Source organism: Dendroctonus ponderosae, unplaced genomic scaffold (genome assembly GCF_020466585.1).
Source record: "Dendroctonus ponderosae isolate FM_Combo_2020 unplaced genomic scaffold, Dpon_F_20191213v2 Dpon_F_20191213_4, whole genome shotgun sequence".
Lineage (NCBI taxonomy): Eukaryota > Metazoa > Arthropoda > Insecta > Coleoptera > Curculionidae > Dendroctonus > Dendroctonus ponderosae.
Window position 1 is genome coordinate 6,406,151 of NW_026018611.1, and position 11,496 is coordinate 6,417,646.

Sequence of the window (11,496 nt, forward strand, 5' to 3'; positions counted from 1 at the left end):
GAGGCAGTGGGCGAAGTGATCTCCCGTGCTTTCCGACTAAGAATTCATTCTTTGCTATTTGCTTTTCACATTTTGCTATGTGGGTTTGTCACTTTAAAAACCCGATTGCGATCATTTACAAGCGACAACTCATATTCATCTTGAGACAACTTTCCTCTGTATGCTCACCTTTCGACTGTATTCAAATAGCTCCAGCCATCATGGCCTCCCACCGCATACAAAGATCCTCCTAAAACTGCCACGCCTAAACCATGTCGATGGGTATTCATAGGAGACAGTTGGGACCAAATTCCACTCTCCAAGTCGAGACACTCCATAGTGTTTAAGGTTTTCAAACCGTCGCGACCTAGAGCGGAAAACCGTAAGAAAACCACTTTGGAATGGATCGAAACTTTTGCTTACCTCCTACAACCAGAAGCTTATTGGACATTAAAGCTATCCCAAATTGCAGCCTCCTCCCGCTCATCTGTTGAGCAACAGTCCAGGTATCAGATCTTGGATCGTAACTTTCAATGGTGGTAGCGCCTTTATTGCTGTCCATGCCACCTAGAGGAATGTTTGAAATTTAGTCGTAAATTTCAGGCTAATTGGAAGACAAGAGTGCTCACCTACGATCATTAGTCGGCCAATAGTACCCTTTCTAGGCCTTGTTCTAGAACAAGCCATTTGAAGGCGCCTCTCAGGTAGCAAGTGCCACTTCATTGCTTCCATAATCAGTTTGAGGCAGCTGAGATCTGAGCTGATAGCAGGCTCAACTTGGTCCGCTAGAAAGGCTGGGCTGAGAAATGGCAATTTCACTAAGGCCATTAATGTGCCAATGTGTTTCTTCCTGCCAAGTGGTATTGATTAACACAACGATTGGGAACATTTTCTATTAGTTACCTTACTGCAGGATGAAACTGAATCCAGCTCATTAGGGCATGAAACACTTGCTCTTCGCAGAAAACATTGAGATCGTCGCTACTGAGCAAGGTGCACATTTGATTCACGTTGAGTTGAAAAAATTCTTGGTTCGAAATCACCTGCCATTACAATATTTCGTTCAAGAACTAATAATCTTATACAGAGCCTTGCGTCTCAGCTTCTTTCTTCGACTATTTTGAAAGCTTTTGTTGAAGGGAAACAAAAAAACGTTTAAGATATGAGCATCTTAAACATGTTTTTATGAGAAACACTCGGTAAAAAGCAGCCCTAAATTAACCAAGTTGCTAATAACCATAGTGATTTTTGCCAGCTGAGGAAATGTTGACCACGTATTGGATGGATCATTATAAATGGATGTATCCAGTCAATTGCGCACTCTTTTTCAAATATTTCTATCTCCCCAACTAGAACAGGCAGGGACTTGAAACTTTCACAGTCCTTAGAAAATACTTGACTCTAAACAAGTTGAAAGTTTCATAAAAATCTCCCAGAATCCTGATTTTTACAAGCTGAGTAAATGTTGACCACAAAATGAATCCACTCAACTAAGCTTTGTCTTTCAAAAATACATATATCTTAAACTAGAGCAGGCAGTGACTTGAAACGTTCACAGTTCGTAGCCAACACTTGACTCTTCCAAACTGAAGCAAGTGAGAACTTGAAAATTTTCACGTTTTTAGAAAACGCCACTTGATTCTAAATGTGCTGAAATTTCATAGCAATCTTTTTTGGCAGCTGAGTAAATGTTGGTCTCGCACTGGCTGTTTTCCGCTAACTGCAGGCCCTCAACAATTTGCACTGAATCACTTGCTTTTAGGTTGGTTTAATAAATTAGCCAGTTAATGTTAGAAATACAGAGTGTTCCATTAAAAATTCCAAAATACTGAAATGCAGGACTTTGTATAGATGGTACAATTTAGAACTCTGGTGTGCAAATTAATCATTTGTGCGTTTGTGAGATGAAAATAAAGTTGATCTTTCAAATAGCTTGTCTTAGAAAATTTACAGCATTTTCAACCTCTCTACAGCATGTTGCGATAGCTGCTGTAGAATGGTTGAACTATAAAACTGTAAGAACTAGTAAAGGTGGCAATATAGTAAAATGAAAGAACGCATGGAAGCTTCAAAGAAAGGCGGTCGTTTACGATCTACCGTTGAAACCTCGACTGAACTCCAGATTACTAAATGAACATCTTGTATAAATTGAAATGTACCTGCATGAAATGTTGGTTGGTATAAGCATTGGCTTCATTGAGCAAACTAATACAAGACTGGTGTTCGGCAAAAATGGCAATTCCCAAGCAGTTACTGGGGTCCAATTGGTGTCCAAGAAACCTTGAGCAAGCCTCCACTACTTCATGTAGAAGCATCAGGCATGCTGTTGCCAGAAGAGTCTCCACATTGTCTTCTCTATTAACCGCAAAGTGTCACCGCTTTTTATATTTAATATGATAAATAATCACCTTATTTCAATTGTTCCCGTGTAGCAATAATTGACTAGAGCCTGTAAAACATCCCCATCTATGTCCCCCAGTGTGATTTCCCGATCTTTATCATTACTAAGACTGCCGGTAAATAGGGTGGAAAAGTATTCACTGGCCGCGGACAAAACCAATCTTAAAGGTAAACAATTAGAATTATTTTTGTAGTTGTATGTGGCCAATTTTCTACCTATGAGCTGACACTCTTCTTCCATTTTTTCCAGCAATTAACACTATATCGCATAGTTTTCCCGCTTGAAGATATTTCTTCATGCAGGACAGGCTATGCTCCGCATGTCCCACACAGCTAAACTGTTCATCTTGCGAAGTGGCTGAACCAGAGGAGAACAAGGACAGTCTAAAATGTACGAAGCAATGGACCCTTAGAAAAATAGACAGAGGTTTTCTTTAAAGGGTTAACGACTTGGGTAATTTTCTTGTGCAAAAATTTGCTCCCGCTATTGACTACCTACTAGGCATTTTCATTGAGACCTGGCTGTATATCACGCGACCTTTCACATTTAAGCGCATGCAAGGCGTTCGTTCATTGAAATATGCTTTCTGCAAATCAAGTACATTAATTGGTTCTTTAATTCTTAGAACCAACTGCATACATTGAACCCAATGGAATTATCAAATGCAACCAATACAGTTATTTAATGGAGGTTTGTTCTTACCTGCTAAAGTCTCTTGGCAAACTGGGTTCACTTCCAGCCACACTACTGTTTCCAGAAGCCTCGGATTCCTTTGAAGGGCTTCCAATGCTTCCAGACAAAGACATGGTGCAAAGTAATTGGGAATAAAGGCCAGAAATTAAAGCGAGCGGGATTTAAACCACCAGACCAGACAGTCGCGGAGCTTAGACACTAATAAACAATACCTTACTGTTAAGATGGTGCAGGGGTATTGAAATGCAATTAAAACACAAAAGAAGGAAACACATTAACTGAGAGCTTGAGCCGCAAAAATTATCAAAAACAAATAAATGTCAAAGATGAAAGGGAGCGATTATTGCCAAATGGTATAAAATTTCTTCAAGTAACATAAGCTCGGTATGGGAAAAACTATTAAATTATGCAAAATTAGAGTAGCTAAATCAGTTGGAGCTTAAAGTTAAATTAATTGACACAGAATTGTGGAGCCAAAGCACAAATATATATAGCTTTTAAGGGTCTATTTTATTCAGTTCTAAAAATATGAACAATTTTTTAGTTTTCTAAGGCAACATTGTACACAAATGTCATAAAAAATGTTTATAAACCTTGCCAGATTCCCGTTTCTAACCTCACACTTGTCTTATTTATGCCTTGTGTTTATGCCCCACGCAGATATTTTTTGTGTTGTATTTTTGTTGTGCAAAAAATATCTGCATGCCGCATACCATACTTGTCTTCATCTATGCCTCACACTGAAAACGTACCAACGGTTTGTTTATTAAAAAAAAGTTGACTTGATTTACTCAGAAAATATCGTACTTTAACATGCTAAAAACGTATATAAATACTATCCCTTTAACCAAGTTTATCCTTGTAGTAGGTAAGTTAAATGAGTACTAGTAGCAGTAGTATAAGTAGTAAAATCGAACCGGTTTCAACTTGAGTTTTTGATTGCAGACTCTTTAGAAAGCAGAGACAGTAAACTATTCTCCTACTTGGTAAAGCAGCAACTCAGCCACAGAAACCACACAATCCAGTATTGTGCATTTGAAGGGTGTTTCAAGAAAACCCAAGATAAATATGGAGCTTGCTCTGACGTCGTGCTACATGATTTTGTCTCACATAAGCAAGAAAAAGCGGAAGATGAGCTTGAACAACTTGCAAACAAAACACTGGGCAGCGATGTTCTCATAGTTGATTCTCTAGCCAATGCCATTTTTCAGTTAGGACTCTCCAGAACATACAGAATATTTAATACAATGAAAAACAATAAAGGTAAAAAGCAACGTTTCAGAATAATGTCTGATTAAAGCCTTAAACTCTTCTTGCAGCCATAAAGCAAATAATTGCAGTTATACACGAAGACATCTTGCCGGGGGACAGCGACGCAATTATCAAGTACTTTAGCCATTTAAGCACCCTGAGAATAGATATTTTTAAAGCATTAACAGAGTCGCCAAGGCTCAAGTACGAGTATAAAAAAATAGGAGGACGTGTAATTGCGGATGTAAGTTGCTCTAAGAGCCTAAAGTTGAATCTCCAAGTAAATTTCTATATGTAGAACTTTTTACATTAAATATCCTCGATGAGAAATACGCAGTTCTGTTGAGTCATTGTTTTGATTTTCAGATTGAGGCATACAAGTTTGAAGAAGAGCAGTTACTGACCAACAAACTAGCTAAGCCGGACGCTAAGAAGCTTCTCGAGAACGCCAAACCCAAGCAAATAAATCCCGAAGAACTAACAACTTTCAAGATAGGATTGACTGATGAGGAGAAACTGGCTAGAGACCGAGTAGTCTTGCCATATCTTCCAAGGTGAGAATCTGCATTTTCAAGATTTTGCGTGTTTTTTTTTCAATGATGTAAATATTTTTTCCAGTGCTAATGAAAACCCGGCCGAAGAAGAGGGAAAAATATTTTACCAACTGGATGAAGTAGACGATTGGGATGAAGAGGACCCTGATGATGATTTGGATATTTAATAATTGTTCCAAATTATTGTGAAGCTGTTCATTGTTAATTAGTATTAAAAATAATTAAGGATATTGCTTGATCTTTATACGAAAACTATCACATAAATATCTGTTGAAGATTTTTACTTTTTTATCCCACCAAGTTTATTATTATAAGAATTTTAAGAACACTGGATGGCAATGGAAGTCTTCGCATCTCTTCTGAATTTCGCAGCTTTCTAGTTCATTAATTTCTTCGCGCGTCAAACCTCGAAGCTTTTGCAACACTTTCAAAAGCCGATTTTGAATTATAATGGTTCTGGCTGCGAAGATAAATTTGTTCAGTGTTAAGTATCTTTTGAACCAAGGCTGAACGAGGCAAACGTCTTGTTTAGGTCCATCGGTCTAAAATTCACCCCAATCAACCAACGAAGGATGGAACAGAACTTTTGCTTACGGTGGAAACGCTTCGAAGGCTGCGCTTTCTCAAAAGTTTTCCTGTGGTGTTGGGCGTAGATTTTAGGCAGCAGCAAAATGGATCGCATTCCTAAAAGCTTTAACAGTCAAATAATGGAAGCATTTAATGCGAAAAACAGTGCCTCTTCTTCACTGCGCTCTTTTTCCTTCAGAAAATCCAAGTTGAGCATTTCCTCGTAATTGTTGTGCAGCATAGTTTTTGGGCTCGTAAGCGTATCGCGATTTGCCTTATTATAAGCAGCAGCAACATTCAAAAACTCATTTTTCTTCTTATTATACTCGGCCACATGTTCCTCGCGATATTTTCCTAGATGATCAACCCAGTCTTGACTGGATCGAGTTTTGCGCGATTTTGCGATTATTCGCTTATTCACCTCGGATGGTTTTAAGAGATTCTGTTTAGTGTTTTTCGACATTTTTCAACTTCTAAATGCCAGTGTTACAAAAAAATGTCACTGAGAAAGCCGGCCAAATAATTTAAACAAACTTTCCTTGTTGAGAGCAACTTAAACCAACGCGTTTACGGAAGCATGACTATCTGTTTTCATATGAATATCATTAATAGTTGTCTGGATGTGCATGAGAAAATATCTTATTCAACCAGTTCTCCTTCCTCAGTCGCCTTCAACAGTTCAAACTTACACAAACTGTGTGTTGAACGTGCAAGGAGAGAGACGCTAGTGGTAGTGATTAGTCGCTCGTTCTATACGATTTTCTCCTCGTTCTAAGGAGCATGATAACTTACATTGAATAAAAGTGGTAAACGTGGCAGAAGAAGAAAAATGACTATGTAAGTATCAGTTATTATCTTAAAACTTTCCGTAAGGGCGGAAGTCGTCCATGCACTTTGCCCAGACTCTCGATTGCCACTGGAAATTCTAAAATCTCCATAACCATTTAACAAATTATTACTCCAGTAGGTAAGTGCTTGTAAAGCATTGATTTGCTATTTATTACCTCATAAACAATAGATTTAATATCTAACAACAACTTTCTACTTATTGCGGTTACTTTTAGGAAACGACGAATTATTAATTAGAACAAAGCGAGATGTGGTAACTAAAGACAAAAATATCAGATTTTTGTTACGCAATCCCATCCTCGCTCACTTTTCTTCACATAACAGTGTTAAGGCGAAATGTGTGTTCACTCCAAGAGCCTGTTGTGTTCCCTAGAATGATTTTTCACGCGGGGTCAACCATCCCAATAAAAGGTCAAAAAATAATCTTTTTTTTATCACTCAAATGATTATTGTTGCTGAAGTGAAAGCTATTCGATATTAATTTCGCTTTCTTTCAACTTAAGCGGCTGCTTCCTATTGCAGATGCAGGCAAAAGTTTAAAACCCAGTAGGTCAAAGAAATGGCCTCCTTAAGCAACGCTGCGGCAGCCGGCATTTAAACAAACCATATTTTCTAACGGTGTTTATTCGAAAACATATACTTAGAACAAAATAAATGCATTGGCTTCTGCTTTGGAAATCAGCCATCAATTTAATTAAAATACATTTGAATGCGCTTGCTAAAAGGCAATAAAACTGCAGTTCTGGTGACGAAAATCAATATATTTCCCAAGTGGCGATTCAGAGCAGCGATTGAGGCCAAGGCATTTTTTTAAATTAAACTCAAACGTATTTAAAAGTTACGTTTAAAGGTTATTAATTCTACTTAAATGGGCATATTTCGAAATTTTCGAAAATAAACACAGCGGGCCTTGTAAACTGGTTTTTTGCTTGATAGTTTTTTAAGTATCGTAATGGGCAAAGCAAGGATAAAATCAAGCTTTGCATGGTTTATTTCAAGTCAATCAAGACTAACAATTTTTTTCTGCTTTTCAGAAGTGTAATAAATCTTTTAAAGTGTACAGCCAAAAAGGAAGATGCCGATGAAACGTCAACAGATGATGATCATCCTCCGCTATGGTTCAGACAAGTAAGGAATTTACAATAAATAATCAAAAAATGCAGCAGATTAATTGCAGAAATTTAAATTGTTACTATATTATTTTCTTTCCTGGGCTCCAGTCAGAGTGTGAAACAATAAATTTTTGTATATCGTTTATTTCGTTACGTTTCGGCAAGACAACAGCGCCATCGTCCGATTTTAAAATTCAGGCACATTCAAGACAGCAAAGACCTAAATAAATATAATTTTTATTATTATTCGCAAAAGCGAAACGAAATAAATACAAGGTGTCCCGTAAGCTCATGATCAAAAGGGTACTGCGATATTCTTTGGACCAAAAGAAGACGATCTGACCTAACGTTTGTTAACAAAAAATGTCTGGTTTCTCTGCTATTAATGGTTAAAGTTTTTCAAAAAATTTGTCTTTTTCGAAATATCGGGAGAATGGTACGATGTATTTTAGTGAAATTCGCTGTGAATTTGTTCTTATGTAAGACTCATACTTTGATAAAACAATGGAGATCAGCGGTTTTGGACAAGTGGTGAATTCTTGAGTGTSGTGGTACAAAAACTACCAGAACTTTTTAGTTGGAGGATRAAATCAACTMATTTYKTTTAGGTTGATGCACYAATCATTTGTTCACAATTTTGTGCTCTTTGTAAAATTTTGTAGCGTTCATAGTTTTTGCGTAAAAAAAATATGTCTGTTTTCTAGTAACTTAGCAAAGCTTTCAAATTGTTTTCGCAAAACTTTAATACTTTGAGCATGTCAGTCACTTCTTCATTAGAAAAGGTCATTAAAAACGAATTTGTGAGATTGATTGAGAATGATTTTATGCCTCGTATCACGATAGTTGAAGTTAATGTCTAACATTGTTAAGTGGCAAGCAAACAGAAGTATTTTTTTTCTCAAAAACTATGAATGCTACAAGATTTTACAAAGAGCACAAAATTGTGAATAAATGATTAGTGCATCACACTAAAAAAATTAGCTGGTTTCATCCTCCAACTAAAAAGTTCTGGTAGTTTTTGTACCACGACGAAATTCAAGAATTCACCACTTGTTCAAAACGGCTGAACTCGATTGTTTCATCAAAATATGAGTCTTACATAAGAACAAATCCACAGAGAATTTCACTAAAACACATCGTACCATTGACCCATTGATACCCAAACTTTGACCATCAATTGCAGAGGAGCCAGACATTTTTTGTTAATAAAAGTTAGGTCAGATCCTCTTCTTTTGCTCCAAAGAATATCGCAGTATCCTTTTGATCATGAGCTTACGGGACAACCTGTATTTTGTTTACCAATTATGAGTTTGAATGAATTTTAAAATCTGATGATGGCGCTGTTGTCTCGCCGAAACATAACGAAATAAAYGATATACAAAAAACTTTGGTTTCACACTGTGACTGGAGCCCAAGAAAGAAAATAATAGAATAACAATTACACGCAGTTAGGAAAATGAATCAAAAKAAATTTAAATAAAAAACTAAATATTCCGAWTCCAGTTGAATGATTATCTTGRAACATCCATGTGATATTTGCAAGCAAATATCACAGTTTGAATTCGCTTTAATGATAAGATAATTATCACATTGCAGCAATGTGTGAATTCAAAYTTACCAGCATTAAATAAGATTTCTTTGAACAATGTTTCACGGMTATCGAGAGGTACGCTTTTYCCAAATTTTACTTTGCTTCATTTAGTATCAGGTACTATTAAAAAATGCAGAGATGCTGACATAATTTTTTTRATTGAAACACTTATATGTATCTATAAATWATTATATTTAGAGTGTGGCTGCCCTCGGCCCATTACTACTCAGTGTTGTTGTGGGAATGACTCTTGGGTACTCAGCAGTGCTCCTTCCTCAGCTTCAAGAATCCGTCAATAACTTAGACGTGATCAAGATTAACACCGAAGAAGCATCATGGATAGGTACGTTTATTTACTGCTAATCAAGACTACTACTGGTTGATGCCTTTTTTGTGGTTTTAGCTTCCCTGGCAGTGATTCCAATGGCCTTCGGCACCCTCATCGGAGGCGTTTTGATGGAAAAGTACGGCCGCAAGAACACCCACATTATCACTTGCTCCCCATACTTTGCCGGCTGGCTCTTGATGTATTTTGCCGTCAATCTCGAGATGCTTTTAATAGGACGATTCGTAACTGGACTCTCCTCTGGAATGATTGCTCCTGCTACTGGCGTTTACATCGGAGAGATTACTGAACCCAAACTGCGAGGAGTGCTTTTAGGTAGGTTTTTACCCCACAACCAAGAGTTGATTTTTATTCGCGATATTTTCCAGGCGGGATTCCTCTGAGTGTCTCTTTGGGCCTCCTGGTCAGTCATCTTCTAGGGACGTTCCTTTCCTGGCAAACCACTGCTCTAATAATAGCTCTGCTTCCATTAATTAGCTGGATTTTGATGATTTTTCCTCCAGAGTCCCCGACCTGGCTGGCGCAGCGAGGTCGAACAGAGCAGGCGCGGCGGGCGTTCTACTGGCTCAGAGGCTCTTCCGATGCCTCGAAGAGCGAGATTGAGCAAATGCTGGCTAGGCAAAAGGAAATTAATGGCAGCGATGGGAGCAGTTTTATTGATCACTTAAAGGAGCTGCTGGTGCCAGAGTTTTGGAAGCCCATGGTTATTTTGCTGGTCCTTTTCATTACCAGCCAATGGGCAGGGGTGAATGCCGTGAATTTCTACTCGGTTACTTTCATGAAGGAAATATTTGGCGATACTGTGAATGAGTACCTGGCGACATTCATAATCGACTGCACTCGAGTGATTGCTTCGATAGTATCGTGCATTCTTTTGAGGAAAATTGGACGGAGGCAGTTGGGTATAATAGGGGGCGTAGGCACCTATCTCCCACTCATGACCCTTAGCGTATTCACCTACATCACTAAGCTCTACAACATTGAAAACTCGATCAGTCTTGCCGCAATACCGATAACTTGCCTTTTAGTGTACATCTTCTTTGTTACTGCTGGTTTCGTTTCACTTCCCTGGAATCTGCTCGGAGAGCTGCTTCCAATGGCGAAGAAAAGCATTGGAAGTGGAATTGCTTCCTTTGTCGCCTACATGTCGGTGTTCAGTGTGGTTAAAACGATGCCTGCATTATTTGAACATTACGGAGTCGATGGAGCTTTTACGGTTTACGCCACCATGACGTTGTTCGGTACAGCATTTGCAGCCTGTTTTCTTCCGGAAACCAAAGGGAAGACTTTGCATGAGATTGAGAAGTATTTTAGAAACGAGGAAACGGACAGTGATAATGGTAAAACGCTGGATATTCGACTGTAATTTTTCACTTTTTCTGTTTAAGTCCTTTTATTTAGTTGCCTGTGATCTTTAATTGATGTATTATTATTATTTGTATATTTATATGTACCTACTGTGTTTTATTTAAAGCGTTTGTATGGGGCAAGAGATTCCAGTGACGAGTTGATCTTTGGGAATCAAAAATTTTTCTAAAATTTACTGAAAATATTTTTTAAATGAGTTAAAATTTCAAATTTGACTGATTTTTTTTGGTAATTTTTGGCAAAATTTTATTTTTCGGAAATACGTCCAATTCTCTGTCATTATCGAGTTATCAGTTTTCAAAAGTTCGTTGACGTCGGGTTATTTCGGCACATCAGTCAATTCTAGGGCGGATCCAGGGGGTGGGGGGTCATGGGGTTCATGACCCCCCATTCAATTCTCTATCCAACGATGCCAAAACGAATTCTGTGGCTCAAATGGTTCTTGAGAAACTTCGAAAAAAACAGCGTCATGTTCAAGTGGATTTTGCAACTCAAAAAAAGCAAAAAGACGCAAATCTAAAACTTCGTGAAACCAAGACTTTTTTGAGAAAACTTCCAACATTTCCTTCTCGGAAGCGCACTCTCTAAAAATACCATTTAGTTATATCTGAAATGATGTAAAAATGATCGTTCTTGCACATTTTGCTTCCGAGATATGAGCAAAAACGAGACGGAAAACACGAAATTTTGGCATAATCTTGCACCTAAATGTCTGATATTGAAATTTCGCTTTCTGGGTCAAAACTGCTAGAATTTCTTCACTCATGTTGTTATGACTGAATCGA

General features: G+C 37.8%; 4 protein-coding genes across 5 annotated transcripts in view; 2 read left to right on the forward strand and 2 right to left on the reverse strand.

The window, feature by feature from the left end:
* The window catches only part of LOC109537133 (kelch-like protein 5), a 6,202-nt gene extending 2,777 nt beyond the window's left edge, over nucleotides 1–3,425 (reverse strand). The window contains exons 1-8 of one of the 2 annotated variants that reach the window (XM_019903731.2): nucleotides 3,083–3,425; nucleotides 2,596–2,787; nucleotides 2,388–2,540; nucleotides 2,139–2,334; nucleotides 883–1,022; nucleotides 609–829; nucleotides 403–546; nucleotides 169–346 (exon numbers count right to left, since the gene is read on the reverse strand). In XM_019903731.2, coding sequence (XP_019759290.2) covers nucleotides 169–346; nucleotides 403–546; nucleotides 609–829; nucleotides 883–1,022; nucleotides 2,139–2,334; nucleotides 2,388–2,540; nucleotides 2,596–2,787; nucleotides 3,083–3,186 — 1,328 coding nt within the window. In that variant the 5' untranslated portion in view covers nucleotides 3,187–3,425. The remainder of the gene's footprint in view (nucleotides 1–168; nucleotides 347–402; nucleotides 547–608; nucleotides 830–882; nucleotides 1,023–2,138; nucleotides 2,335–2,387; nucleotides 2,541–2,595; nucleotides 2,788–3,082) is intronic. The other variant, XM_019903732.2, reaches the window with a different exon arrangement.
* A 212-nt stretch (nucleotides 3,426–3,637) lies between these two features.
* LOC109537135 (elongator complex protein 5) lies at nucleotides 3,638–5,155 on the forward strand. Its single transcript, XM_019903735.2, has 5 exons — nucleotides 3,638–3,941; nucleotides 4,019–4,336; nucleotides 4,393–4,568; nucleotides 4,691–4,878; nucleotides 4,943–5,155. Exons 1-5 carry the CDS (start codon nucleotides 3,887–3,889, stop codon nucleotides 5,043–5,045), a joined length of 840 nt encoding a protein of 279 aa, XP_019759294.2. The 5' UTR covers nucleotides 3,638–3,886; the 3' UTR covers nucleotides 5,046–5,155.
* LOC109537136 lies at nucleotides 5,143–5,973 on the reverse strand. The gene is made up of 3 exons (XM_019903736.2): nucleotides 5,615–5,973; nucleotides 5,473–5,562; nucleotides 5,143–5,420 (listed from the first exon to the last, which is right to left on the reverse strand). The coding sequence occupies exons 1-3, from the start codon at nucleotides 5,906–5,908 to the stop codon at nucleotides 5,187–5,189; spliced, it is 618 nt and encodes a 205-aa protein (XP_019759295.1). The 5' UTR covers nucleotides 5,909–5,973; the 3' UTR covers nucleotides 5,143–5,186.
* A 121-nt stretch (nucleotides 5,974–6,094) lies between these two features.
* LOC109537134 (facilitated trehalose transporter Tret1-2 homolog) lies at nucleotides 6,095–10,796 on the forward strand. The gene is made up of 5 exons (XM_019903733.2): nucleotides 6,095–6,282; nucleotides 7,329–7,422; nucleotides 9,196–9,340; nucleotides 9,401–9,658; nucleotides 9,712–10,796. The coding sequence occupies exons 1-5, from the start codon at nucleotides 6,275–6,277 to the stop codon at nucleotides 10,707–10,709; spliced, it is 1,503 nt and encodes a 500-aa protein (XP_019759292.2). The 5' UTR covers nucleotides 6,095–6,274; the 3' UTR covers nucleotides 10,710–10,796.
* Nucleotides 10,797–11,496: the final 700 nt, after the last annotated feature.

Excerpts from the sequence above, each read along its gene's own strand:
- LOC109537135 (XM_019903735.2), top strand. The coding sequence starts at position 3,887 with ATGCTAAAAACGTATATAAATACTATCCCTTTAACCAAGTTTATCCTT. Across the intron at positions 4,337-4,392 it reads TACAATGAAAAACAATAAAG|CCATAAAGCAAATAATTGCA; the intron begins GTAAAAAGCAAC and ends CTCTTCTTGCAG. Across the intron at positions 4,569-4,690 it reads GAGGACGTGTAATTGCGGAT|ATTGAGGCATACAAGTTTGA; the intron begins GTAAGTTGCTCT and ends TTTGATTTTCAG.
- LOC109537136 (XM_019903736.2), bottom strand. The coding sequence starts at position 5,908 with ATGTCGAAAAACACTAAACAGAATCTCTTAAAACCATCCGAGGTGAAT. Across the intron at positions 5,563-5,614 it reads AAGAGCGCAGTGAAGAAGAG|GAATGCGATCCATTTTGCTG; the intron begins GCACTGTTTTTC and ends TAAAGCTTTTAG. Across the intron at positions 5,421-5,472 it reads GCCTTCGAAGCGTTTCCACC|ACCGATGGACCTAAACAAGA; the intron begins GTAAGCAAAAGT and ends GGTGAATTTTAG.
- LOC109537134 (XM_019903733.2), top strand. Across the intron at positions 9,341-9,400 it reads CGAAGAAGCATCATGGATAG|CTTCCCTGGCAGTGATTCCA; the intron begins GTACGTTTATTT and ends TTGTGGTTTTAG. Across the intron at positions 9,659-9,711 it reads ACTGCGAGGAGTGCTTTTAG|GCGGGATTCCTCTGAGTGTC; the intron begins GTAGGTTTTTAC and ends GATATTTTCCAG.